The sequence below is a fragment of the Heterodontus francisci genome, chromosome 48 (genome assembly GCF_036365525.1).
Source record: "Heterodontus francisci isolate sHetFra1 chromosome 48, sHetFra1.hap1, whole genome shotgun sequence".
Lineage (NCBI taxonomy): Eukaryota > Metazoa > Chordata > Chondrichthyes > Heterodontiformes > Heterodontidae > Heterodontus > Heterodontus francisci.
Window position 1 is genome coordinate 10,319,077 of NC_090418.1, and position 27,426 is coordinate 10,346,502.

Sequence of the window (27,426 nt, forward strand, 5' to 3'; positions counted from 1 at the left end):
ATGCAGGGCCCTTTAATAATGGCATGAGACCCGGGGGGGCAGGGCTCTTTAATAATGGCGTGAGACTCTGGGGTGCAGGGCCCTTTAAAAATGGCGTGAGACTCTGGGGTGCAGGGCCCTTTAATAATGGCATGAGTCTCTGGGGTGCAGGGCCCTTTAATAATGGGATCAGACCCTGGGGTGCAGGGCCCTTTAATAATGGCATGAGTCCCAGGGGTACAGGGCCCTTTAATAATGGGATCAGATTCTGGGGTTTAGGGCCCTTTAATAATGGCATGAGACCCTGGGGTGCAGGGCCCTTTAATACTGGCTTGAGACCCTGGGGTGCAGGGCTCTTTAATAATGGCGTGAGACCCTGGGGTGCATGGCCCTTTAATAATGGCATGAGACCCTGAGGTGCAGGGCCCTTTAATAATGGCATGAGACCCTGGGGTGCAGGGCCCTTTAATAATGGCGTGAGACCCTGGGGTGCAGGGCCCTTTAATAATGGCGTGAGACCCTGGGGTGCAGGGCCCTTTAATAATGGCGTGAGACTCTGGGGTGCAGGGCCCTTTAATAATGGCATGAGTCTCTGGGGTGCAGGGCCCTTTAATAATGGGAATAGACCCTGGGGTGCAGGGCCCTTTAATAATGGCATGAGACTCTGGGGTGCAGGGCCCTTTAATAATGGCGTGAGACTCTGGGGTGCAGGGCCCTTTAATAATGGCGTGAGACTCTGGGGTGCAGGGCCCTTTAATAATGGCATGAGTCTCTGGGGTACAGGGCCCTTTAATAATGGGATCAGACCCTGGGGTGCAGGGCCCTTTAATAATGGCACGAGACCCTGGGGTGCAGGGCTCTTTAATAATGGGATCAGACCCTGGGGTTCAGGACCCTTTCATAATGGCATGAGACTCAGGGGTGCAGGGCCCTTTAATAATGGCATGAGACCCTGGGGTGCAGGGCCCTTTAATAATGGCATGAGACCCTGGGGTGCAGGGCTCTTTAATAATGGCGTGAGACCCTGGGGTGCAGGGTCCTTTAATAATGGCATGAGACCCTGTGGTGCAGGGCTCTTTAATAATGGCATGAGACCCTGGGGTGCAGGGCCCTTTAATAATGGAATGAGACCCTGGGGTGCAGGGCCCTTTAATAATGGCATGAAACCCTGGGGTGCAGGGCCCTTTAATAATGGCATGAGACCCTGTGGTGCAGGGCTCTTTAATAATGGCATGAGACCCTGGGGTGCAGGGTCCTTTAATAATGGCATGAGACTCTGGGGTGCAGGGCCCTTTAATAATGGCATGAGATTCTGGGGTGCAGGGCCCTTTAATAACGGCATGAGACTCTGGGGTGCAGTGCCCTTTAATAATGGGATCAGACCCTGGGGTGCAGGGCCCTTCAATAATGGCATGAGACCCTGGGGTGCAGGGCTCTTTAATAATGGCGTCAGTCTGTGGTGCAGGACCCTTTAATAATGGCAGGAGACCCTGGGGTGCAGGGCCCTTTAACAATGGCGTGAGTGTGGGGTGCAGGGCCCTTTAATAATGGCAGAAGACCCTGGGGTGCAGGGCCCTTTAATAATGGCATGAGACTCTGGGGTGCAGGGCTCTTTAATAATGGCATGAAACTCTGGGGTGCAGGGCTCTTTAATAATGTCAGGAGACCCTGGTGTGCACGGCCCTTTAATAATGGCGAGGGACCCTGGGGTGCAGGGCTCTTTAATAATGGCATGAGACTCTGGGATGCAGGGCTCTTTAATAATGTCATGAGACTCTGGGGTGCAGGGCTCTTTAATAATGTCAGGAGACCCTGGGGTGCACGGCCCTTTAATAATGGCGAGGGACCCTGGGGTGCAGGACTCTTTAATAATGGCGAGGGACCCTGGGGTGCAGGGCCCTTTAATAATGGCGAGCGACCCTGGGGTGCAGGGCTCTTTAATAATGGCAGGAGACCCTGGGGTTCAGAGCCCTTTAATAATGGCATGAGACCCTGGGGTGCAGGGCCCTTTAATAATGGCATGAGACTCTGGGGTGCAGGGCCCTTTAATAATGGCCTGAGACTCTGGTGTGCAGGGGCCTTTAACAATGGTGTGAGACCCTGGGGTGCAGGGCCCTTTAATAATGGCGTGAGATTCTGGGGTGCAGGGCCCTTTAATACACATGAGACCCTGGGTTGCAGAGCTCTTTAATAATGGCATGAGACTCTGGGAGTGCAGGGCCCTTTAATAATGGCGTGAGACTCTGGGGTGCAGGGCCTTTTAATAGGCATGAGACCCTGGGGTGCAGAGCTCTTTAATAATGGCATGAGACTCTGGGGTGCAGGGCCCTTTAATAATGGCAGGAGACCCTGGGGTGCAGGGCCCTTTAATAATGGCATGAGACCCTGGGGTGCAGGGCTCTTTAATAATGGCGTCAGATTCTGGTGTGCAGGGCTCTTTAATGAAGGACTGGGAACCTGGGGATAGATTCCCCATTCACGACAAAATGGGTTCCCTTGGGACAGGCCCCTTTAATGAAGGAGTGGCACCTACGGGCTCAAGGTTCCCTTCAGGCGAGGGAAGCAGTGCCCCTTTAATGGTTCTGCCCTGCATGCTTTCAGCTCTCTTCCGCTTTGAGACGAAGAACAAGTACGTGATCAAGAACAGCATGGGCCAGAAGATCTACAGCGCCAAGGAGAAGAGTGACTGCTGCACCAGGAACTGCTGCGGCTCCCTCCGCTACTTCCACATGAAGCTGCTGGACAACGCCGACAGGGAGGTCATCCACCTGGTGCGGCCGTTCAGGTGTGTCAGCTGCTGGTTCCCCTGCTGCCTCCAGGAGGTGGGTGCGAGCAGTTGGCCTTGGCATAGGGCACTGCGGTGGCGGCGCGTGAGAGGGTCCACCCATTCGCCCGGGATCCCAAGCTCTTGCAGCGCCACCACTGCTGGGAGGGTGAAATTGCAGCGTGACGTGTTTACATGAGCGGTTCCACACATCAACAGTAAACCTGCATTTGTATAGCGTCTTTGACGTGAGAAGCAGGTCCCAAGGCGTTTTCACAGGATCAATAAAATTTGACAGCGTGCCACAGGAAGAGATTTTAGGACAGGTGACCAAAGGCTCGGTCAAAGAGGCAGGTTTTAAAGAGGATCTTCGCGATACGCGAACGGGAGTAGACACTCGTCTCTGCAATTCTCTCCCTAAGTCTCCACGACTCTCCCTCTCTTCCTTTAAGACTGATCAGAAAGGCGGGTAGAATGCTACCCTTTCTATCTGGCAGACAAGAATACAAAGGGGAGGAAGTTTTGATGCAGGCATACAAAGCTTCCATCATCGGTTTAACTTTGCCCTCTGCGATTTGATCGCTGAATGGCCACAAGCCAACAGGCTTGAAATTAGACGCAGACAGCCCTGCGGCACATTCCTGAGCGAGACTGGTTCCTAGGTGAGGCCGAGAGGGTTGACGCATCCAGCTCCTCCCTCGGGCTTGAAACTGGGTGTGAAGGGTGAATTCACAGCTGAGATAATTCCCTGAGGGACTGCTAGTTTTGTCAGAGGCTCTCAGGCCAGGTGCAGCAGATGCAGGTTTGGAACTGCAAAGACCTCTTAAGCAGGCGTCTTAGAACAAAAACAAAATACATCCCGTCCTGTCCTGACTCACGCTGGGGCGCGGTTCCGCAGTCGTCCCTCCTGGAATTCTGCTGTGGTGACATTGTTTGAGGGGGAAATGTTGACCCAGTCACTGGGGTGTTCCCTGTAGAGCAGAGCAGGTTAAGGGGAGACTAAATAGAGGTGTTCACAATTACGAAGGGTTTTAATGCAGGGAATAGGGAGAAACCGTTTCCAGTGGCAGGCGGGTCGAGAAGCAGAGGGGCACAGATTTAACATCATTGGTAAAAAAAAACGGGGTTGTGGTGGAGGGGGGGGTGCAGGGAGAGAATTTTTTTAACGCAGCGAGTTGTTGTGATCTGGAACGCGCTGCCTGAAAGGGCGGTGGAAGCAGATTCAATAGAAAATTTCAAAAGGGGAATTGGAGAAATAATTAAAGGGGAAAAATTTGAAGGGGAAAAAGCCGAATAAAGAAATCGACAGACTTGCATTTGTATAGGGCTTTTCACAACCTCAGGATATTCCAAAGTGCTTCACAGCCAGCCAATCGAGTACTTTTAAAGTGTAGTCATGGTTGTAATGTAGGAAACGCCAATTGATGCACAGCAAGATCCCACAAAGAGCAATTATGATAACGACCGGATAATCTGTTTTTGGGATGACTTTGATTCGGGATAAATATCGGGAAGGGCAAACGGGCAAAAGCTCGGCAGCTCTTCATCGAAATAGTCCCACGGGATCTTGCATGCCCCAAAGGTTCAGCGTAGAGTCAAGGGCCTGCTCAAGTGGCCAACGGGAACTCTTCGAAGAAGGGCGGCCAATCTTCGGTTGTCATCCTCGCTGGTGTCAGTGGGGTTGTTCAACTGGGTGGGGCATCGATACAGAGGTTGACCCATGGGTGCCCGCTTTCCAGACGGGTTGGATAGATGGCGACCACCAGTGGTTGTTCACCACCTCCTCCCAACCCCGGCACCCCCTTCTCCCCCGCCCCTCCTGAGGCCCATTAGGGAGGCAGTGCCGCGCCTGATTAAAGCGAAGCCACAACCCGCGTTGGCCTCTTTCTTTTCCTGCAGCTGGAGGTACAGTCACCGCCCGGGACCACCATAGGATACGTGAAGCAGACCTGGCATCCGTTCCTGCCCAAGTTCTCCGTCCAGAACGTGGAGAGAGAGACGGTCCTGAGGATTGTGGGGCCCTGCTTCACCTGCAACTGCTGCGGGGACATCGCCTTCGAGGTCAGTCCGGCTGGGCACTGGGGGAGGAGGGAACGGGGCGGCGTGCGGAGGAGTGCGGGGGCTGAACGGCGCATGGGGAGGGCGAGACAGAACGTGCAGGCTCCCATACACAGAACAAAATAATCCCCCAGCCATTCCGTGGTGGGAGTTTTTCGTTGAGCGATCAATGTTAAACCCAGGGCACCAGAAGAACTTTCTTGCTCATCTACCAATAGTCACTGTGGGATCCTCGAAGTCTACCTGAGAGGGTAGACAGGGGCCTGGCTTCACCATTAACTCGTTTTGTGCCACCCTTAAATAATCCAGTCCTGTAACTCCTTCCTTGGTGCCAAGAACCGTACAGTGATTGGACAAGTCCAGACCAATAAGGGCTTCCGGGAATGGTTCCTCCTATGCCAGCTCTGGACGGGCATCCAAAACATCCCATGTCATCCCCGTCGAGGAGGTGAATTGATTCCAGTAGATGAATCCCAGCAGCCGGTTCCTCCTCAATTTGTAGAGCAGTCATTAATCAAACTCAGCAATTGTCAGGTTAAACAGAGCAGCAATGCTGGGGGAGCGGGTATATCTGAGAGTTACAGTGAGTGGAGTGGGGTATATCAGAGAGTGTTACAGTGAGGGGTGTGGGGTATATCTGAGAGTTACAGTGAGTGGAGTGGGGTATATCAGAGAGTGTTACAGTGAGTGGTGTGGGGTATATCTGAGAGTTACAGTGAGTGGAGTGGGGTATATCAGAGAGTGTTACAGTGAGGGGTGTGGGGTATATCAGTGTGTTACAGTGAGGGATGTGGGGTATATCAGAGTGTTACAGTGAGGGGTGTGGGGTATATCAGTGTGTTACAGTGAGGCGTGTGGGGTATATCAGAGTGTTACAGTGAGGGGTGTGGGGTATATCAGAGTGTTACAGTGAGGGGTGTGGGGTATATCAGTGTGTTACAGTGAGGGGTGTGGGGTATATCAGAGTGTTAGAGTGAGGGGTGTGGGGTATATCAGAGTGTTAGAGTGAGGGGTGTGGGGTATATCAGAGAGTGTTACAGTGAGGGGTGTGGGGTATATCAGAGAGTGTTACAGTGAGGGGTGTGGGGTATATCAGTGTGTTACAGTGAGGGATGTGGGGTATATCTGAGAGTTACAGTGAGTGGAGTGGGGTATATCAGAGAGTGTTACAGTGAGTGGTGTGGGGTATATCAGAGTGTTACAGTGAGGGGTGTGGGGTATATCTGAGAGTTACAGTGAGTGGAGTGGGGTATATCAGAGAGTGTTACAGTGAGTGGTGTGGGGTATATCTGAGAGTTACAGTGAGTGGAGTGGGGTATATCAGAGAGTGTTACAGTGAGGGGTGTGGGGTATATCAGTGTGTTACAGTGAGGGATGTGGGGTATATCAGAGTGTTACAGTGAGGGGTGTGGGGTATATCAGTGTGTTACAGTGAGGCGTGTGGGGTATATCAGAGTGTTACAGTGAGGGGTGTGGGGTATATCAGAGTGTTACAGTGAGGGGTGTGGGGTATATCAGTGTGTTACAGTGAGGGGTGTGGGGTATATCAGAGTGTTAGAGTGAGGGGTGTGGGGTATATCAGAGTGTTAGAGTGAGGGGTGTGGGGTATATCAGAGAGTGTTACAGTGAGGGGTGTGGGGAATATCAGAGAGTGTTACAGTGAGGGGTGTGGGGTATATCAGTGTGTTACAGTGAGGGATGTGGGGTATATCAGTGTGTTACAGTGAGGGGTGTGGGGTATATCAGAGTGTTACAGTGAGTGGAGTGGGGTATATCAGAGAGTGTTACAGTGAGGGGTGTGGGGTATATCAGAGAGTGTTACAGTGAGGGGTGTGGGGTATATCAGTGTGTTACAGTGAGGGATGTGGGGTATATCAGTGTGTTACAGTGAGGGGTGTGGGGTATATCAGAGTGTTACAGTGAGTGGAGTGGGGTATATCAGAGAGTGTTACAGTGAGGGGTGTGGGGTATATCAGAGAGTGTTACAGTGAGGGGTGTGGGGTATATCTGAGAGTTACAGTGAGGAATGTGGGGTATATCAGAGAGTGTTACAGTGAGGGGGGTGGGGTATATCAGAGAGTGTTACAGTGAGGGGTGTGGGGTATATCAGAGAGTGTTACAGTGAGGGGTGTGGGGTATATCAGAGAGTGTTACAGTGAGGGGTGTGGGGTATATCAGAGAGTGTTACAGTGAGGGGTGTGGGGTATATCAGAGAGTGTTACAGTGAGGGGTGTGGGGTATATCAGAGAGTGTTACAGTGAGGGGTGTGGGGTATATCTGAGAGTTACAGTGAGTGGAGTGGGGTATATCAGAGTGTTACAGTGAGGGGTGTGGGGTATATCAGAGAGTGTTACAGTGAGGGGTGTGGGGTATATCAGAGAGTGTTACAGTGAGGGGTGTGGGGTATATCTGAGAGTTACAGTGAGTGGAGTGGGGTATATCAGAGAGTGTTACAGTGAGTGGAGTGGGGTATATCAGAGAGTGTTACAGTGAGTGGAGTGGGGTATATCAGAGAGTGTTACAGTGAGGGCTGTGGGGTATATCAGAGAGTGTTACAGTGAGGGGTGTGGGGTATATCAGAGAGTGTTACAGTGAGTGGAGTGGGGTATATCAGAGAGTGTTACAGTGAGTGGAGTGGGGTATATCAGAGAGTGTTACAGTGAGGAGTGTGGGGTATATCAGAGAGTGTTACAGTGAGGGGTGTGGGGTATATCAGAGTGTTACAGTGAGGGGTGTGGGGTATATCAGAGAGTGATACAGTGAGTGGAGTGGGGTATATCAGAGAGTGTTACAGTGAGGGGTGTGGGGTATATCAGAGAATTACAGTGAGGGGTGTGGGGTATATCAGAGAGTGTTACAGTGAGGGGTGTGGGGTATATCAGAGAGTGTTACAGTGAGGGGTGTGGGGTATATCCGAGAGTGTTACAGTGAGTGGAGTGGGGTATATCAGAGAGTGTTACAGTGAGGGGTGTGGGGTATATCAGAGTGTTACAGTGAGGGGTGTGGGGTATATCAGAGAGTGTTACAGTGAGTGGAGTGGGGTATATCAGAGAGTGTTACAGTGAGGGGTGTGGGGTATATCAGAGAGTGTTACAGTGAGTGGAGTGGGGTATATCAGAGAGTGTTACAGTGAGGGGTGTGGGGTATATCAGAGAATTACAGTGAGGGGTGTGGGGTATATCAGAGAGTGCTACAGTGAGGGGTGTGGGGTATATCAGAGAGTGTTACAGTGAGTGGAGTGGGGTATATCAGAGAATTACAGTGAGGGGTGTGGGGTATATCAGAGAGAGTTACAGTGAGGGTGTGGGGTATATCAGAGAATTACAGTGAGGGGTGTGGGGTATATCAGAGAGTGTTACAGTGAGGGGTGTGGGGTATATCAGAGAGTGTTACAGTGAGTGGAGTGGGGTATATCAGAGAGAGTTACAGTGAGGAGTGTGGGGTATATCAGAGAGTGTTACAGTGAGGGGTGTGGGGTATATCAGAGTGTTACAGTGAGGGGTGTGGGGTATATCAGAGAGTGTTACAGTGAGGGGTGTGGGGTATATCAGAGTGTTACAGTGAGGGGTGTGGGGTATATCAGAGAGTGTTACAGTGAGGGGTGTGGGGTATATCAGAGAGTGTTACAGTGAGGGGTGTGGGGTATATCAGAGTGTTACAGTGAGGGGTGTGGGGTATATCAGAGAGTGTTACAGTGAGGGGTGTGGGGTATATCAGAGAGTGTTACAGTGAGTGGAGTGGGGTATATCAGAGAGTGTTACAGTGAGGAGTGTGGGGTATATCAGAGAGTGTTACAGTGAGGGGTGTGGGGTATATCAGAGTGTTACAGTGAGGGGTGTGGGGTATATCAGAGAGTGTTACAGTGAGGGGTGTGGGGTATATCAGAGTGTTACAGTGAGGGGTGTGGGGTATATCAGAGTGTTACAGTGAGGGGTGTGGGGTATATCAGAGAGTGTTACAGTGAGGGGTGTGGGGTATATCAGAGTGTTACAGTGAGGGGTGTCGGGTATATCAGAGAGTGTTACAGTGAGGGGTGTGGGGTATATCAGAGAGTGTTACAGTGAGGGGTGTGGGGTATATCAGAAAGTGTTACAGTGAGGGGTGTGGGGTATATCAGAGAGTGTTACAGTGAGGGGTGTGGGGTATAACAGAGTGTTACAGTGAGGGGTGTGGGGTATATCAGAAAGTGTTACAGTGAGGGGTGTGGGGTATATCAGAGAGTGTTACAGTGAGGGGTGTGGGGTATAACAGAGTGTTACAGTGAGGGGTGTGGGGTATATCAGAGTGTTACAGTGAGGGGTGTGGGATATATCAGAGAGTGTTACAGTGAGGGGTGTGGGGTATATCAGAGTGTTACAGTGAGGGGTGTGGGTTATATCAGAAAGTGTTACAGTGAGGGGTGTGGGGTATATCAGAGAGTGTTACAGTGAGGGGTGTGGGGTATATCAGAGAGTGTTACAGTGAGGGGTGTGGGGTATAACAGAGTGTTACAGTGAGGGGTGTGGGGTATATCAGAAAGTGTTACAGTGAGGGGTGTGGGGTATATCAGAGAGTGTTACAGTGAGGGGTGTGGGGTATATCAGAGAGTGTTACAGTGAGGGGTGTGGGGTATAACAGACTGTTACAGTGAGGGGTGTGGGGTATATCAGAAAGTGTTACAGTGAGTGGTGTGGGGTATATCAGAGTGTTACAGTGAGGGGTGTGGGGTATATCAGAGAGTGTTACAGTGAGGGGTGTGGGGTATAACAGAGTGTTACAGTGAGGGGTGTGGGGTATATCAGAGTGTTACAGTGAGGGGTGTGGGATATATCAGAGAGTGTTACAGTGAGGGGTGTGGGGTATATCAGAGAGTGTTACAGTGAGGGGTGTGGGGTATATCAGAAAGTGTTACAGTGAGGGGTGTGGGGTATATCAGAGTGTTACAGTGAGGGGTGTGGGGTATATCAGAGTGTTACAGTGAGGGGTGTGGTGTATATCAGAGAGTGTTACAGTGAGGGGTGTGGGGTATATCAGAGTGTTACAGTGAGGGGTGTGGGGTATATCAGAGAGTGTTACAGTGAGGGGTGTGGGGTATATCAGAGTGTTACAGTGAGGGGTGTGGGGTATATCAGAGAGTGTTACAGTGAGGGGTGTGGGGTATATCAGAGTGTTACAGTGAGGGGTGTGGGGTATATCAGAGAGTGTTACAGTGAGGGGTGTGGGGTATATCAGAAAGTGTTACAGTGAGGGGTGTGGGGTATATCAGAGAGTGTTACAGTGAGGGGTGTGGGGTATATCAGAGAGTGTTACAGTGAGGGGTGTGGGGTATATCAGAGTGTTACAGTGAGGGGTGTGGGGTATATCAGAGTGTTACAGTGAGGGGTGTGGGGTATATCAGAAAGTGTTACAGTGAGGGGTGTGGGGTATATCAGAGTGTTACAGTGAGGGGTGTGGGGTATATCAGAGAGTGTTACAGTGAGGGGTGTGGGGTATATCAGAGAGGTACAGTGAGGAGTGTGGGGTATATCAGAAAGTGTTACAGTGAGGGGTGTGGGGTATATCAGAGAGGTACAGTGAGGAGTGTGGGGTATATCAGAGAGGTACAGTGAGTGGTGTGGGGTATATCAGAGAGGTACAGTGAGTGGAGTGGGGTATATCAGAGAGTGTTACAGTGAGGGGTGTGGGATATATCAGAGAGTTACAGTAAGTGGAGTGGGGTATATCAGAGAGGTACAGTGAGTGGAGTGGGGTATATCAGAGAGTGTTACAGTGAGGGGTGTGGGATATATCAGAGTGTTACAGTGAGTGGAGTGGGGTATATCAGAGTGTTACAGTGAGGGGTGTGGGGTATATCAGAGTGTTACAGTGAGGGGTGTGGGGTATATCAGAGAGTGTTACAGTGAGGGGTGTGGGGTATATCTGAGAGTTACAGTGAGTGGAGTGGGGTATATCAGAGAGGTACAGTGAGTGGAGTGGGGTATATCAGAGAGTGTTACAGTGAGTGGAATGTGGTATATCAGAGAGTGTTACAGTGAGGGGTGTGGGGTATATCTGAGAGTTACAGTGAGTGGAGTGGGGTATATCAGAGAGTGTTACAGTGAGGGATGTGGGGTATATCAGAGAGTGTTACAGTGAGGGGTGTGGGATATATCAGAGAGTGTTACAATGAGGGGTGTGGGGTATATCAGAGAGTGTTACAATGAGGGGTGTGGGGTATATCAGAGTGTTACAGTGAGGGGTGTGGGGTATATCAGAGAGTGTTACAGTGAGGTGTGTGGGGTATATCAGAGAGTGTTACAGTGAGGGGTGTGGGGTCTATCTGAGAGTTACAGTGAGTGGAGTGGGGTATATCAGAGAGTGTTACAGTGAGGGGTGTGGGATATATCAGAGAGTGTTACAATGAGGGGTGTGGGGTATATCAGAGAGTGTTACAGTGAGTGAAGTGGGGTATATCAGAGAGTGTTACAGTGAGGGGTGTGGGGTATATCTGAGAGTTACAGTGAGTGGAGTGGGGTATATCAGAGTGTTACAGTGAGGGGTGTGGGGTATATCAGAGTGTTACAGTGAGGGGTGTGGGGTATATCAGAGTGTTACAGTGAGGGGTGTGGGGTATAGCAGAGAGTGTTGCAGTGAGGGGTGTGGGGTATATCAGAGAGTGTTAGAGTGAGGGGTGTGGGGTATATCTGAGAGTTACAGTGAGGGGTGTGGGGTATATCTGAGAGTTACAGTGAGTGGAGTGGGGTATATCAGAGTGTTACAGTGAGGGGTGTGGGGTATATCTGAGAGTTACAGTGAGTGGAGTGGGGTATATCAGAGAGTGTTACAGTGAGCAGTGTGGGGTATATCAGAGAGGTACAGTGAGTGGTGTGGGGTATATCAGAGAGGTACAGTGAGTGGAGTGGGGTATATCAGAGAGTGTTACAGTGAGGGGTGTGGGATATATCAGAGAGTTACAGTGAGTGGAGTGGGGTATATCAGAGAGGTACAGTGAGTGGAGTGGGGTATATCAGAGAGTGTTACAGTGAGGGGTGTGGGATATATCAGAGTGTTACAGTGAGTGGAGTGGGGTATATCAGAGTGTTACAGTGAGGGGTGTGGGGTATATCAGAGTGTTACAGTGAGGGGTGTGGGGTATATCAGAGAGTGTTACAGTGAGGGGTGTGGGGTATATCTGAGAGTTACAGTGAGTGGAGTGGGGTATATCAGAGAGGTACAGTGAGTGGAGTGGGGTATATCAGAGAGTGTTACAGTGAGTGGAATGGGGTATATCAGAGAGTGTTACAGTGAGGGGTGTGGGGTATATCTGAGAGTTACAGTGAGTGGAGTGGGGTATATCAGAGAGTGTTACAGTGAGGGATGTGGGGTATATCAGAGTGTTACAGTGAGGGGTGTGGGGTATATCAGAGTGTTACAGTGAGGGGTGTGGGGTATATCAGAGAGTGTTACAGTGAGGGGTGTGGGGTATATCAGAGTGTTTACAGTGAGGGGTGTGGGGTATATCAGAGAGTGTTACAGTGAGGGGTGTGGGGTATATCAGTGTGTTACAGTGAGGGGTGTGGGGTATATCAGAGTGTTACAGTGAGGGGTGTGGGGTATATCAGAGAGTGTTACAGTGAGTGGAGTGGGGTATATCAGAGAGTGTTACAGTGAGGGGTGTGGGGTATATCTGAGAGTTACAGTGAGTGGAGTGGGGTATATCAGAGAGTGTTACAGTGAGGGATGTGGGGTATATCAGAGAGTGTTACAGTGAGGGGTGTGGGGTATATCTGAGAGTTACAGTGAGTGGAGTGGGGTATATCAGAGAGTGTTACAGTGAGGGGTGTGGGATATATCAGAGAGTGTTACAATGAGGGGTGTGGGGTATATCAGAGAGTGTTACAATGAGGGGTGTGGGGTATATCAGAGTGTTACAGTGAGGGGTGTGGGGTATATCAGAGAGTGTTACAGTGAGGTGTGTGGGGTATATCAGAGAGTGTTACAGTGAGGGGTGTGGGGTCTATCTGAGAGTTACAGTGAGTGGAGTGGGGTATATCAGAGAGTGTTACAGTGAGGGATGTGGGGTATATCAGAGAGTGTTACAGTGAGGGGTGTGGGATATATCAGAGAGTGTTACAGTGAGGGGTGTGGGGTATATCAGAGACTGTTACAGTGAGGGGTGTGGGATATATCAGAGTGTTACAGTGAGGGGTGTGGGGTATAGCAGAGAGTGTTACAGTGAGGGGTGTGGGACATATCAGAGAGTGTTACAGTGAGGGGTGTGGGGTATATCTGAGAGTTACAGTGAGTGAAGTGGGGTATATCAGAGAGTGTTACAGTGAGGGGTGTGGGGTATATCTGAGAGTTTCAGTGAGTGGAGTGGGGTATATCAGAGTGTTACAGTGAGGGGTGTGGGGTATATCAGAGTGTTACAGTGAGGGGTGTGGGGTATATCAGAGTGTTACAGTGAGGGGTGTGGGGTATATCAGAGAGTGTTGCAGTGAGGGGTGTGGGGTATATCAGAGAGTGTTAGAGTGAGGGGTGTGGGGTATATCTGAGAGTTACAGTGAGGGGTGTGGGGTATATCTGAGAGTTACAGTGAGTGGAGTGGGGTATATCAGAGTGTTACAGTGAGGGGTGTGGGGTATATCTGAGAGTTACAGTGAGTGGAGTGGGGTATATCAGAGAGTGTTACAGTGAGGGGTGTGGGGTATATCTGAGAGTTACAGTGAGTGGAGTGGGGTATATCAGAGTGTTACAGTGAGGGGTGTGGGGTATATCAGAGTGTTACAGTGAGGGGTGTGGGGTATATCAGAGAGTGTTACAGTGAGGGGTGTGGGATATATCAGAGAGTGTTACAGTGAGGGGTGTGGGGTATATCAGAGAGTGTTACAGTGAGGAGTGTGGGATATATCAGAGAGTGTGACAGTGAGGGGTGTGGGATATATCAGAGAGTGTGACAGTGAGGGGTGTGGGATATATCAGAGAGTGTTACAGTGAGGGGTGTGGGATATATCAGAGAGTGTTACAGTGAGGGGTGTGGGATATATCAGAGAGTGTGACAGTGAGGGGTGTGGGATATATCAGAGAGTGTGACAGTGAGGGGTGTGGGATATATCAGAGAGTGTTACAGTGAGGGGTGTGGGGTATATCAGAGAGTGTTACAGTGAGGAGTGTGGGATATATCAGAGAGTGTGACAGTGAGGGGTGTGGGATATATCAGAGAGTGTTACAGTGAGGGGTGTGGGGTATATCAGAGAGTGTTACAGTGAGGGGTGTGGGGTATATCAGAGAGTGTTACAGTGAGGAGTGTGGGATATATCAGAGAGTGTTACAGTGAGGGGTGTGGGGTATATCAGAGAGTGTTACAGTGAGGGGTGTGGGGTATATCAGAGAGTGTTACAGTGAGGGGTGTGGGGTATATCAGAGTGTGACAGTGAGGGGTGTGGGGTATATCAGAGAGTGTTACAGTGAGGGGAGTGGGGTATATCAGAGAGTGTTACAGTGAGGGGTGTGGGGTATATCAGAGAGTGTTACAGTGAGGGGTGTGGGGTATATCAGAGTGTTACAGTGAGGAGTGTGGGGTATATCAGAGAGTGTTACAGTGAGGGGTGTGGGGTATATCAGAGAGTGTTACAGTGAGGAGTGTGGGATATATCAGAGAGTGTTACAGTGAGGGGTGTGGGGTATATCAGAGAGTGTTACAGTGAGGAGTGTGGGATATATCAGAGAGTGTTACAGTGAGGGGTGTGGGGTATATCAGAGAGTGTTACAGTGAGGGGTGTGGGGTATATCAGAGAGTGTTACAGTGAGGGGTGTGGGGTATATCAGAGAGTGTTACAGTGAGGGGTGTGGGGTATATCAGAGTGTGACAGTGAGGGGTGTGGGGTATATCAGAGAGTGTTACAGTGAGGGGAGTGGGGTATATCAGAGAGTGTTACAGTGAGGGGTGTGGGGTATATCAGAGAGTGTTACAGTGAGGGGTGTGGGGTATATCAGAGTGTTTACAGTGATGGGTGTGGGGTATATCAGAGAGTGTTACAGTGAGGGGTGTGGGGTATATCAGAGAGTGTTACAGTGAGGGGTGTGGGGTATATCAGAGTGTTACAGTGAGGGGTGTGGGGTATATCAGAGAGTGTTACAGTGAGGGGAGTGGGGTATATCAGAGAGTGTTACAGTGAGGGGTGTGGGGTATATCAGAGAGTGTTACAGTGAGGGGTGTGGGGTATATCAGAGAGTGTTACAGTGAGGGGTGTGGGGTATATCAGAGTGTTACAGTGAGGGGTGTGGGGTATATCAGAGAGTGTTACAGTGAGGGGTGTGGGGTATATCAGAGTGTTACAGTGAGGGGTGTGGGGTATATCAGAGTGTTACAGTGAGGGGTGTGGGGTATATCAGAGTGTTACAGTGAGGGGTGTGGGGTATATCAGAGTGTTTACAGTGAGGGGTGTGGGGTATATCAGAGTGTTACAGTGAGGGGTGTGGGGTATATCAGAGTGTTTACAGTGAGGGGTGTGTGGTATATCAGAGTGTTACAGTGAGGAGTGTGGGGTATATCAGAGTGTTTACAGTGAGGGGTGTGGGGTATATCAGAGTGTTACAGTGAGGGGTGTGGGGTATATCAGAGTGTTTACAGTGAGGGGTGTGGGGTATATCAGAGTGTTTACAGTGAGGGGTGTGGGGTATATCAGAGTGTTTCAGTGAGGGGTGTGGGGTATATCAGAGTGTTTACAGTGAGGGGTGTGGGGTATATCAGAGTGTTTCAGTGAGGGGTGTGGGTTATATCAGAGAGTGTTACAGTGAGGGGTGTGGGGTATATCAGAGTGTTACAGTGAGGGGTGTGGGGTATATCAGAGAGTGTTACAGTGAGGGGTGTGGGGTATATCAGAGTGTTTCAGTGAGGGGTGTGGGGTATATCAGAGTGTTTCAGTGAGGGGTGTGGGGTATATCAGAGTGTTTACATTGAGGGGTGTGGGGTATATCAGAGTGTTTCAGTGAGGGGTGTGGGGTATATCAGAGTGTTTCAGTGAGGGGTGTGGGGTATATCAGAGTGTTTACAGTGAGGGGTGTGGGGTATATCAGAGTGTTTACAGTGAGGGGTGTGGGGTATATCAGAGTGTTTCAGTGAGGGGTGTGGGGTATATCAGAGTGTTTACAGTGAGGGGTGTGGGGTATATCAGAGTGTTTACAGTGAGGGGTGTGGGGTATATCAGAGTGTTTCAGTGAGGGGTGTGGGGTATATCAGAGTGTTTACAGTGAGGGGTGTGGGGTATATCAGAGTGTTTCAGTGAGGGGTGTGGGGTATATCAGAGTGTTTCAGTGAGGGGTGTGGGGTATATCAGAATGTTTACAGTGAGGGGTGTGGGGTATATCAGAGTGTTTCAGTGAGGGGTGTGGGGTATATCAGAGTGTTTACAGTGAGGGGTGTGGGGTATATCAGAGTGTTTCAGTGAGGGGTGTGGGGTATATCAGAGTGTTACAGTGAGGAGTGTGGGGTATATCAGAGTGTTTCAGTGAGGGGTGTGGGGTATATCAGAGTGTTACAGTGAGGGGTGTGGGGTATATCAGAGTGTTTCAGTGAGGGGTGTGGGGTATATCAGAGTGTTTACAGTGAGGGGTGTGGGGTATATCAGAGTGTTTACAGTGAGGGGTGTGGGGTATATCAGAGTGTTTCAGTGAGGGGTGTGGGGTATATCAGAGTGTTACAGTGAGGAGTGTGGGGTATATCAGAGTGTTACAGTGAGGAGTGTGGGGTATATCAGAGTGTTACAGTGAGGGGTGTGGGGTATATCAGAGTGTTACAGTGAGGGGTGTGGGGTATATCAGAGTGTTACAGTGAGGGGTGTGGGGTATATCAGAGTGTTTCAGTGAGGGGTGTGGGGTATATCAGAGTGTTTACAGTGAGGGGTGTGGGGTATATCAGAGTGTTACAGTGAGGGGTGTGGGGTATATCAGAGTGTTTACAGTGAGGGGTGTGGGGTATATCAGAGTGTTACAGTGAGGGGTGTGGGGTATATCAGAGTGTTTCAGTGAGGGGTGTGGGGTATATCAGAGTGTTTCAGTGAGGGGTGTGGGGTATATCAGAGTGTTACAGTGAGGAGTGTGGGGTATATCAGAGTGTTTCAGTGAGGGGTGTGGGGTATATCAGAGTGTTACAGTGAGGGGTGTGGGGTATATCAGAGTGTTTCAGTGAGGGGTGTGGGGTATATCAGAGTGTTTACAGTGAGGGGTGTGGGGTATATCAGAGTGTTTACAGTGAGGGGTGTGGGGTATATCAGAGTGTTTCAGTGAGGGGTGTGGGGTATATCAGAGTGTTACAGTGAGGGGTGTGGGGTATATCAGAGTGTTACAGTGAGGAGGTGTGGGGTATATCAGAGTGTTACAGTGAGGGGTGTGGGGTATATCAGAGTGTTACAGTGAGGGGTGTGGGTTATATCAGAGTGTTACAGTGAGGGGTGTGGGGTATATCAGAGTGTTTCAGTGAGGGGTGTGGGGTATATCAGAGTGTTTACAGTGAGGGGTGTGGGGTATATCAGAGTGTTACAGTGAGGGGTGTGGGGTATATCAGAGTGTTTCAGTGAGGGGTGTGGGGTATATCAGAGTGTTTACAGTGAGGGGTGTGGGGTATATCAGAGTGTTACAGTGAGGGGTGTGGGGTATATCAGAGTGTTTACAGTGAGGGGTGTGGGGTATATCAGAGTGTTTCAGTGAGGGGTGTGGGGTATATCAGAGTGTTACAGTGAGGGGTGTGGGGTATATCAGAGTGTTACAGTGAGGAGTGTGGGGTATATCAGAGTGTTACAGTGAGGGGTGTGGGGTATATCAGAGAGTGTTACAGTGAGGGGTGTGGGTTATATCAGAGAGTGTTACAGTGAGGGGTGTGGGGTATATCAGAGTGTTTACAGTGAGGGGTGTGGGGTATATCAGAGTTTTCCAGTGAGGGATGTGGGGTATATCAGAGTGTTTACAGTGAGGGGTGTGGGGTATATCAGAGTGTTTACAGTGAGGGGTGTGGGGTATATCAGAGTGTTACAGTGAGGGGTGTGGGGTATATCAGAGTGTTTCAGTGAGGGGTGTGGGGTATATCAGAGTGTTTACAGTGAGGGGTGTGGGGTATATCAGAGTGTTACAGTGAGGGGTGTGGGGTATATCAGAGTGTTTACAGTGAGGGGTGTGGGGTATATCAGAGTGTTTCAGTGAGGGGTGTGGGGTATATCAGAGTGTTACAGTGAGGGGTGTGGGGTATATCAGAGTGTTACAGTGAGGAGTGTGGGGTATATCAGAGTGTTACAGTGAGGGGTGTGGGGTATATCAGAGAGTGTTACAGTGAGGGGTGTGGGTTATATCAGAGAGTGTTACAGTGAGGGGTGTGGGGTATATCAGAGTGTTTACAGTGACGGGTGTGGGGTATATCAGAGTGTTCCAGTGAGGGATGTGGGGTATATCAGAGTGTTTACAGTGAGGGGTGTGGGGTATATCAGAGTGTTACAGTGAGGGGTGTGGGGTATATCAGAGTGTTACAGTGAGGGGTGTGGGGTATATCAGAGTGTTACAGTGAGGAGTGTGGGGTATATCAGAGTGTTTCAGTGAGGGGTGTGGGGTATATCAGAGTGTTACAGTGAGGGGTGTGGGGTATATCAGAGTGTTTCAGTGAGGGGTGTGGGGTATATCAGAGTGTTTACAGTGAGGGGTGTGGGGTATATCAGAGTGTTTACAGTGAGGGGTGTGGGGTATATCAGAGTGTTTCAGTGAGGGGTGTGGGGTATATCAGAGTGTTACAGTGAGGGGTGTGGGGTATATCAGAGTGTTACAGTGAGGAGTGTGGGGTATATCAGAGTGTTACAGTGAGGGGTGTGGGGTATATCAGAGTGTTACAGTGAGGGGTGTGGGTTATATCAGAGTGTTACAGTGAGGGGTGTGGGGTATATCAGAGTGTTTCAGTGAGGGGTGTGGGGTATATCAGAGTGTTTACAGTGAGGGGTGTGGGGTATATCAGAGTGTTACAGTGAGGGGTGTGGGGTATATCAGAGTGTTTCAGTGAGGGGTGTGGGGTATATCAGAGTGTTTACAGTGAGGGGTGTGGGGTATATCAGAGTGTTACAGTGAGGGGTGTGGGGTATATCAGAGTGTTTACAGTGAGGGGTGTGGGGTATATCAGAGTGTTTCAGTGAGGGGTGTGGGGTATATCAGAGTGTTACAGTGAGGGGTGTGGGGTATATCAGAGTGTTACAGTGAGGAGTGTGGGGTATATCAGAGTGTTACAGTGAGGGGTGTGGGGTATATCAGAGAGTGTTACAGTGAGGGGTGTGGGTTATATCAGAGAGTGTTACAGTGAGGGGTGTGGGGTATATCAGAGTGTTTACAGTGAGGGGTGTGGGGTATATCAGAGTGTTCCAGTGAGGGATGTGGGGTATATCAGAGTGTTTACAGTGAGGGGTGTGGGGTATATCAGAGTGTTTACAGTGAGGGGTGTGGGGTATATCAGAGTGTTACAGTGAGGGGTGTGGGGTATATCAGAGTGTTTCAGTGAGGGGTGTGGGGTATATCAGAGTGTTTACAGTGAGGGGTGTGGGGTATATCAGAGTGTTACAGTGAGGGGTGTGGGGTATATCAGAGTGTTTACAGTGAGGGGTGTGGGGTATATCAGAGTGTTTCAGTGAGGGGTGTGGGGTATATCAGAGTGTTACAGTGAGGGGTGTGGGGTATATCAGAGTGTTACAGTGAGGAGTGTGGGGTATATCAGAGTGTTACAGTGAGGGGTGTGGGGTATATCAGAGAGTGTTACAGTGAGGGGTGTGGGTTATATCAGAGAGTGTTACAGTGAGGGGTGTGGGGTATATCAGAGTGTTTACAGTGACGGGTGTGGGGTATATCAGAGTGTTCCAGTGAGGGATGTGGGGTATATCAGAGTGTTTACAGTGAGGGGTGTGGGGTATATCAGAGTGTTACAGTGAGGGGTGTGGGGTATATCAGAGTGTTACAGTGAGGGGTGTGGGGTATATCAGAGTGTTACAGTGAGGGGTGTGGGGTATATCAGAGTGTTACAGTGAGGGATGTGGGGTATATCAGAGTGTTACAGTGAGGGATGTGGGGTATATCAGAGTGTTTACAGTGAGGGGTGTGGGGTATATCAGAGTGTTACAGTGAGGGGTGTGGGGTATATCAGAGTGTTACAGTGAGGGATCTGGGGTATATCAGAGTGTTTACAGTGAGGGGTGTGGGGTATATCAGAGTGTTACAGTGAGGGGTGTGGGGTATATCAGAGTGTTACATTGAGGGGTGTGGGGTATATCAGAGAGTGTTACAGTGAGGGGTGTGGGGTATATCAGAGTGTTTACAGTGATGGGTGTGGGGTATATCAGAGTGTTTCAGTGAGGGGTGTGGGGTATATCAGAGTGTTTCAGTGAGGGGTGTGGGGTATATCAGAGTGTTACAGTGAGGGGTGTGGGGTATATCAGAGTGTTACAGTGAGGGGTGTAGGGTATATCAGAGTGTTTACAGTGAGGGGTGTAGGGTATATCAGAGTGTTACAGTGAGGGGTGTGGGGTATATCAGAGTGTTACAGTGAGGGGTGTAGGGTATATCAGAGTGTTTACAGTGAGGGGTGTGGGGTATATCAGAGTGTTTACAGTGAGGGGTGTGGGGTATATCAGAGTGTTTACAGTGAGGGGTGTGGGGTATATCAGAGTGTTTACAGTGAGGGGTGTGGGGTATATCAGAGTGTTTACAGTGAGGGGTGTGGGGTATATCAGAGTGTTTCAGTGAGGGGTGTGGGGTATATCAGAGTGTTTCAGTGAGGGGTGTGGGGTATATCAGAGTGTTACAGTGAGGGATGTGGGGTATATCAGAGTGTTTACAGTGAGGGGTGTGGGGTATATCAGAGTGTTTCAGTGAGGGGTGTGGGGTATATCAGAGTGTTACAGTGAGGAGTGTGGGGTATATCAGAGTGTTTACAGTGATGGGTGTGGGGTATATCAGAGTGTTACAGTGAGGAGTGTGGGGTATATCAGAGAGTGTTACTGTGAGGGGTGTGGGGTATATCAGAGAGTGTTACAGTGAGGGGTGTGGGGTATATCAGAGTGTTACAGTGAGGAGTGTGGGGTATATCAGAGTGTTTACAGTGAGGGGTGTGGGGTATATCAGAGTGTTTCAGTGAGGGGTGTGGGGTATATCAGAGTGTTACAGTGAGGGGTCTGGGGTATATCAGAGTGTTTACAGTGAGTGGTGTGGGGTATATCAGAGTGTTTCAGTGAGGGGTGTGGGGTATATCAGAGAGTGTTACAGTGAGGGGTGTGGGGTATATCAGTGTGTTACAGTGAGGGGTGTGGGGTATATCAGAGTGTTTACAGTGAGGGGTGTGGGGTATATCAGAGTGTTTACAGTGAGGGGTGTGGGGTATATCAGAGTGTTTACAGTGAGGCGTGTGGGGTATATCAGAGTGTTTCAGTGAGGGGTGTGGGGTATATCAGAGAGTGTTACAGTGAGGGGTGTGGGGTATATCAGAGTGTTACAGTGAGGGGTGTGGGGTATATCAGAGTGTTACAGTGAGGGGTGTGGGGTATATCAGAGAGTGTTACAGTGAGGGGTGTGGGGTATATCAGAGAGTGTTACAGTGAGGGGTGTGGGGTATATCAGAGTGTTACAGTGAGGGGTGTGGGGTATATCAGAGTGTTACAGTGAGGGGTGTGGGGTATATCAGAGAGTGTTACAGTGAGGGGTGTGGGGTATATCAGAGAGTGTTACAGTGAGGGGTGTGGGGTATATCAGAGTGTTACAGTGAGGAGTGTGGGGTATGTATATCAGAGTGTTTACAGTGAGGGGTGTGGGGTATATCAGAGAGTGTTACAGTGAGGGGTGTGGGGTATATCAGAGTGTTTACAGTGATGGGTGTGGGGTATATCAGAGTGTTTCAGTGAGGGGTGTGGGGTATATCAGAGTGTTTCAGTGAGGGGTGTGGGGTATATCAGAGTGTTACAGTGAGGGGTTTGGGGTATATCAGAGTGTTACAGTGAGGGGTGTAGGGTATATCAGAGTGTTTACAGTGAGGGGTGTCGGGTATATCAGAGTGTTACAGTGAGGGGTGTGGGGTATATCAGAGTGTTACAGTGAGGGGTGTAGGGTATATCAGAGTGTTTACAGTGAGGGGTGTGGGGTATATCAGAGTGTTTACAGTGAGGGGTGTGGGGTATATCAGAGTGTTTACAGTGAGGGGTGTGGGGTATATCAGAGTGTTTCAGTGAGGGGTGTGGGGTATATCAGAGTGTTTCAGTGAGGGGTGTGGGGTATATCAGAGTGTTACAGTGAGGGATGTGGGGTATATCAGAGTGTTTACAGTGAGGGGTGTGGGGTATATCAGAGTGTTTCAGTGAGGGGTGTGGGGTATATCAGAGTGTTACAGTGAGGAGTGTGGGGTATATCAGAGTGTTTACAGTGATGGGTGTGGGGTATATCAGAGTGTTACAGTGAGGAGTGTGGGGTATATCAGAGAGTGTTACTGTGAGGGGTGTGGGGTATATCAGAGAGTGTTACAGTGAGGGGTGTGGGGTATATCAGAGTGTTACAGTGAGGAGTGTGGGGTATATCAGAGTGTTTACAGTGAGGGGTGTGGGGTATATCAGAGTGTTTCAGTGAGGGGTGTGGGGTATATCAGAGTGTTACAGTGAGGGGTCTGGGGTATATCAGAGTGTTTACAGTGAGGGGTGTGGGGTATATCAGAGTGTTTCAGTGAGGGGTGTGGGGTATATCAGAGAGTGTTACAGTGAGGGGTGTGGGGTATATCAGTGTGTTACAGTGAGGGGTGTGGGGTATATCAGAGTGTTTACAGTGAGGGGTGTGGGGTATATCAGAGTGTTTACAGTGAGGGGTGTGGGGTATATCAGAGTGTTTACAGTGAGGGGTGTGGGGTATATCAGAGTGTTTCAGTGAGGGGTGTGGGGTATATCAGAGAGTGTTACAGTGAGGGGTGTGGGGTATATCAGAGTGTTACAGTGAGGGGTGTGGGGTATATCAGAGTGTTACAGTGAGGGGTGTGGGGTATATCAGAGAGTGTTACAGTGAGGGGTGTGGGGTATATCAGAGAGTGTTACAGTGAGGGGTGTGGGGTATATCAGAGTGTTACAGTGAGGGGTGTGGGGTATATCAGAGTGTTACAGTGAGGGGTGTGGGGTATATCAGAGAGTGTTACAGTGAGGGGTGTGGGGTATATCAGAGAGTGTTACAGTGAGGGGTGTGGGGTATATCAGAGTGTTACAGTGAGGAGTGTGGGGTATATCAGAGTGTTTACAGTGAGGGGTGTGGGGTATATCAGAGTGTTTACAGTGAGGGGTGTGGGGTATATCAGAGAGTGTTACAGTGAGGAGTGTGGGGTATATCAGAGTGTTTACAGTGAGGGGTGTGGGGTATATCAGAGTGTTTCAGTGAGGGGTGTGGGGTATATCAGAGTGTTTCAGTGAGGGGTGTGCGGTATATCAGAGTGTTTACAGTGAGGGGTGTGGGGTATATCAGAGTGTTTCAGTGAGGGGTGTGGGGTATATCAGAGTGTTTACAGTGAGGGGTGTGGGGTATATCAGAGAGTGTTACAGTGAGGGGTGTGGGGTATATCAGAGTGTTACAGTGAGGGGTGTGGGGTATATCAGAGAGTGTTACAGTGAGGAGTGTGGGGTATATCACAGTGTTTACAGTGAGGGGTGTGGGGTATATCAGAGAGTGTTACAGTGAGGAGTGTGGGGTATATCAGAGAGTGTTACAGTGAGGGGTGTGGGGTATATCAGAGTGTTACAGTGAGGGGTGTGGGGTATATCAGAGTGTTACAGTGAGGGGTGTGGGGTATATCAGAGAGTGTTACAGTGAGGAGTGTGGGGTATATCAGAGTGTTTACAGTGAGGGGTGTGGGGTATATCAGAGAGTGTTACAGTGAGGAGTGTGGGGTATATCAGAGTGTTTACAGTGAGGGGTGTGGGGTATATCAGAGTGTTTACAGTGAGGGGTGTGGGGTATATCAGAGAGTGTTACAGTGAGGAGTGTGGGGTATATCAGAGAGTGTTACAGTGAGGGGTGTGGGGTATATCAGAGTGTTACAGTGAGGGGTGTGGGGTATATCAGAGTGTTACAGTGAGGGGTGTGGGGTATATCAGAGAGTGTTACAGTGAGGAGTGTGGGGTATATCAGAGTGTTTACAGTGAGGGGTGTGGGGTATATCAGAGAGTGTTACAGTGAGGAGTGTGGGGTATATCAGAGTGTTTACAGTGAGGGGTGTGGGGTATATCAGAGAGTGTTACAGTGAGGGGTGTGGGGTATATCAGAGAGTGTTACAGTGAGGGGTGTGGGGTATATCAGAGTGTTTACAGTGAGGGGTGTGGGGTACATCAGAGTGTTACAGTGAGGAGTGTGGGGTATATCAGAGTGTTTACAGTGAGGGGTGTGGGGTATATCAGAGAGTGTTACAGTGAGGAGTGTGGGGTATATCAGAGAGTGTTACAGTGAGGAGTGTGGGGTATATCAGAGTGTTTACAGTGAGGGGTGTGGCGTATATCAGAGAGTGTTACAGTGAGGAGTGTGGGGTATATCAGAGTGTTTACAGTGAGGGGTGTGGGGTATATCAGAGAGTGTTACAGTGAGGAGTGTGGGGTATATCAGAGAGTGTTACAGTGAGGAGTGTGGGGTATATCAGAGTGTTTACAGTGAGGGGTGTGGGGTATATCAGAGAGTGTTACAGTGAGGAGTGTGGGGTATATCAGAGTGTTTACAGTGAGGGGTGTGGGGTATATCAGAGAGTGTTACAGTGAGGAGTGTGGGGTATATCAGAGTGTTTACAGTGAGGGGTGTGGGGTATATCAGAGAGTGTTACAGTGAGGAGTGTGGGGTATATCAGAGTGTTTACAGTGAGGGGTGTGGGGTATATCAGAGAGTGTTAAAGTGAGGGGTGTGGGGTATATCAGAGTGTTTACAGTGAGGGGTGTGGGGTATATCAGAGAGTGTTACAGTGAGGGGTGTGGGGTATATCAGAGAGTTACAGTGAGGGGTGTGGTGTATATCAGAGTGTTACAGTGAGGGGTGTGGGGTATATCAGAGAGTGTTACAGTGAGGAGTGTGGGGTATATCAGAGAGTGTTACAGTGAGGGGTGTGGGGTATATCAGAGTGTTTACAGTGAGGGGTGTGGGGTATATCAGAGAGTGTTACAGTGAGGGGTGTGGGGTATATCAGATTGTTACAGTTAGGGTGTGGGGTATATCAGAGAGTGTTACAGTGAGGGGTGTGGGGTATATCAGAGTGTTACAGTGAGGGGGTGTGGGGTATATTAGAGAGTGTTACAGTGAGGGGTGTGGGGTATATCAGAGTGTTTACAGTGAGGGGTGTGGGGTATATCAGAGTGTTACAGTGAGGGGTGTGGGGTATATCAGAGTGTTACAGTGAGGGGTGTGGGGTATATCAGCGTGTTACAGTGAGGTGCGTGGGGTATATCAGAGTGTTACAGTGAGGGGTGTGGGGTATATTAGAGTGTTACAGTGAGGGGTGTGGGGTATATCAGAGTGTTACAGTGAGGGGTGTGGGGTATATCAGCGTGTTACAGTGAGGGGCGTGGGGTATATCAGAGTGTTACAGTGAGGGGTGTGGGGTATATTAGAGTGTTACAGTGAGGGGTGTGGGGGATATTAGAGTGTTACAGTGAGGGGTGTGGGGTATATCAGTGTGTTACAGTGAGGGGTGTGGGGTATATCAGAGTGTTACAGTGAGGGGTGTGGCCTATATCAGAGTGTTTACAGTGAGGGGTGTGGGGTATATCAGAGTGTTACAGTGAGGGGCGTGGGGTATATCAGAGTGTTACAGTGAGGGGTGTGGGGTATATCAGAGAGTGTTACAGTGAGGGGTGTGGGGTATATCAGAGTGTTACAGTGAGGGGTGTGGGGTATATCAGAGAGTGTTACAGTGAGGAGTGTGGGGTATATCAGAGTGTTTACAGTGAGGGGTGTGGGGTATATCAGAGAGTGTTACAGTGAGGGGTGTGGGGTATATCAGAGTGTTACAGTGAGGGGTGTGGGGTATATCAGAGTGTTACAGTGAGGGGTGTGGGGTATATCAGAGTGTTACAGTGAGGGGTGTGGGGTATATCAGAGTGTTACAGTGAGGGGGGTGGGGTATATCAGAGTGTTACAGTGAGGGGTGTGGGGTATATCAGTGTGTTACAGTGAGGGGTGTGGGGTATATCAGAGTGTTACAGTGAGGGGTGTGGGGTATATCGGAGTGTTTACAGTGAGGGGTGTGGGGTATATCAGAGTGTTACAGTGAGGGGTGTGGGGTATATCAGAGTGTTTACAGTGAGGGGTGTGGGGTATATCAGAGTGTTACAGTGAGGGGTGTGGGGTATATCATAGTGTTTACAGTGAGGGGTGTGGGGTATATCAGAGTGTGTTACAGTGAGGGGCGTGGGGTATATCAGAGTGTTACAGTGAGGGGTGTGGGGTATATCAGAGAGTGTTACAGTGAGGGGTGTGGGGTATATCAGAGTGTTACAGTGAGGGGAGTGGGGTATATCAGAGAGTGTTACAGCGAGGGGTGTGGGGTATATCAGAGAGTGTTCCAGCGAGGGGTGTGGGGTATATCAGAGTGTTACAGTGAGGGGTGTGGGGTATATCAGAGTGTTTACAGTGAGGGGTGTGGGGTATATCAGAGTGTTACAGTGAGGGGTGTGGGGTATATCAGAGTGTTACAGTGAGGGGTGTGGGCTATATCAGAGTGTTACAGTGAGGGGTGTGGGGTATATCAGAGTGTTACAGTGAGGGGTGTGGGGTATATCAGAGTGTTACAGTGAGGGGTGTGGGGTATATCAGAGTGTTAAAGTGAGGGGTGTGGGGTATATCAGAGTGTTGCAGTGAGGGGTGTGGGATATATCAGAGTGTTACAGTGACGGGTGTGGGGTATATCAGAGTGTTACAGTGAGGGGTGTGGGGTATATCACAGTGGGTGAACCCTCATCGTTTGGCACTCGATTTATGTGTTGCAGGTGAAGCCGCCAGACGAGTCGAGGGGCATTGGGCGGATCAGTAAGCAGTGGAGTGGATTGTTGAAGGAGGCGTTAACTGACGCTGACAATTTCGGAGTCCAGTTCCCCATGGGCCTCAACGTGAAGTTGAAGGCGGTGCTGATCGGTGCCTGCTTTCTCATCGTAAGTACCAGGCACTGCATGCTCGTTCCGCCATATCCTGCCCACAGTGGCAGCAACGTGGGCATCTGCACTTGCCCACAGCGACAGACAGGGCTTGCACACCATCTATACCCTTTGGAGGTACAAGGTGTAGCAGCTTCCTCAACCCTGCTGTGGTGGCCACACTGAGCCACACACAGCCCCTTCCTCTGGCACAGTGTTTATGGTTGCAAGCACAAACAGACCCAACCATGGGGAGACACTCAATGGACGTTCATCTGCTCCATTACTTCTCTGGCGGACCAGGAATAGGCTGGGAAATGGCGTGCTCACGATACAGTAATGGAATAGTGCAGCAGAGAAAGAGGCCGTTCGGCCCATCGAGTCTGTGCTGGCTCTTGCAACGAGCAATCAATTTAGTCCCATGCTCTTTCCCCATATCTCAGCAAGTTCCCCTCCTTCGAGTATTTATCCAATTCCCCTTTTGACGGCGATTCTGGAGCCCCCCCCCCCGCCCAATCAGGCAGT

General features: G+C 50.0%; 1 protein-coding gene across 2 annotated transcripts in view; it reads left to right on the forward strand.

Moving 5' to 3' along the window:
* LOC137357562 (phospholipid scramblase 2-like) overlaps positions 1 to 27,426 on the forward strand; it is a 72,956-nt gene that overhangs the window by 43,152 nt on the left and 2,378 nt on the right. For both annotated transcript variants that reach the window (XM_068023983.1, XM_068023982.1), the window contains 3 exons: positions 2,581 to 2,801; positions 4,643 to 4,804; positions 26,758 to 26,919. In XM_068023983.1, coding sequence (XP_067880084.1) covers positions 2,581 to 2,801; positions 4,643 to 4,804; positions 26,758 to 26,919 — 545 coding nt within the window. The remainder of the gene's footprint in view (positions 1 to 2,580; positions 2,802 to 4,642; positions 4,805 to 26,757; positions 26,920 to 27,426) is intronic.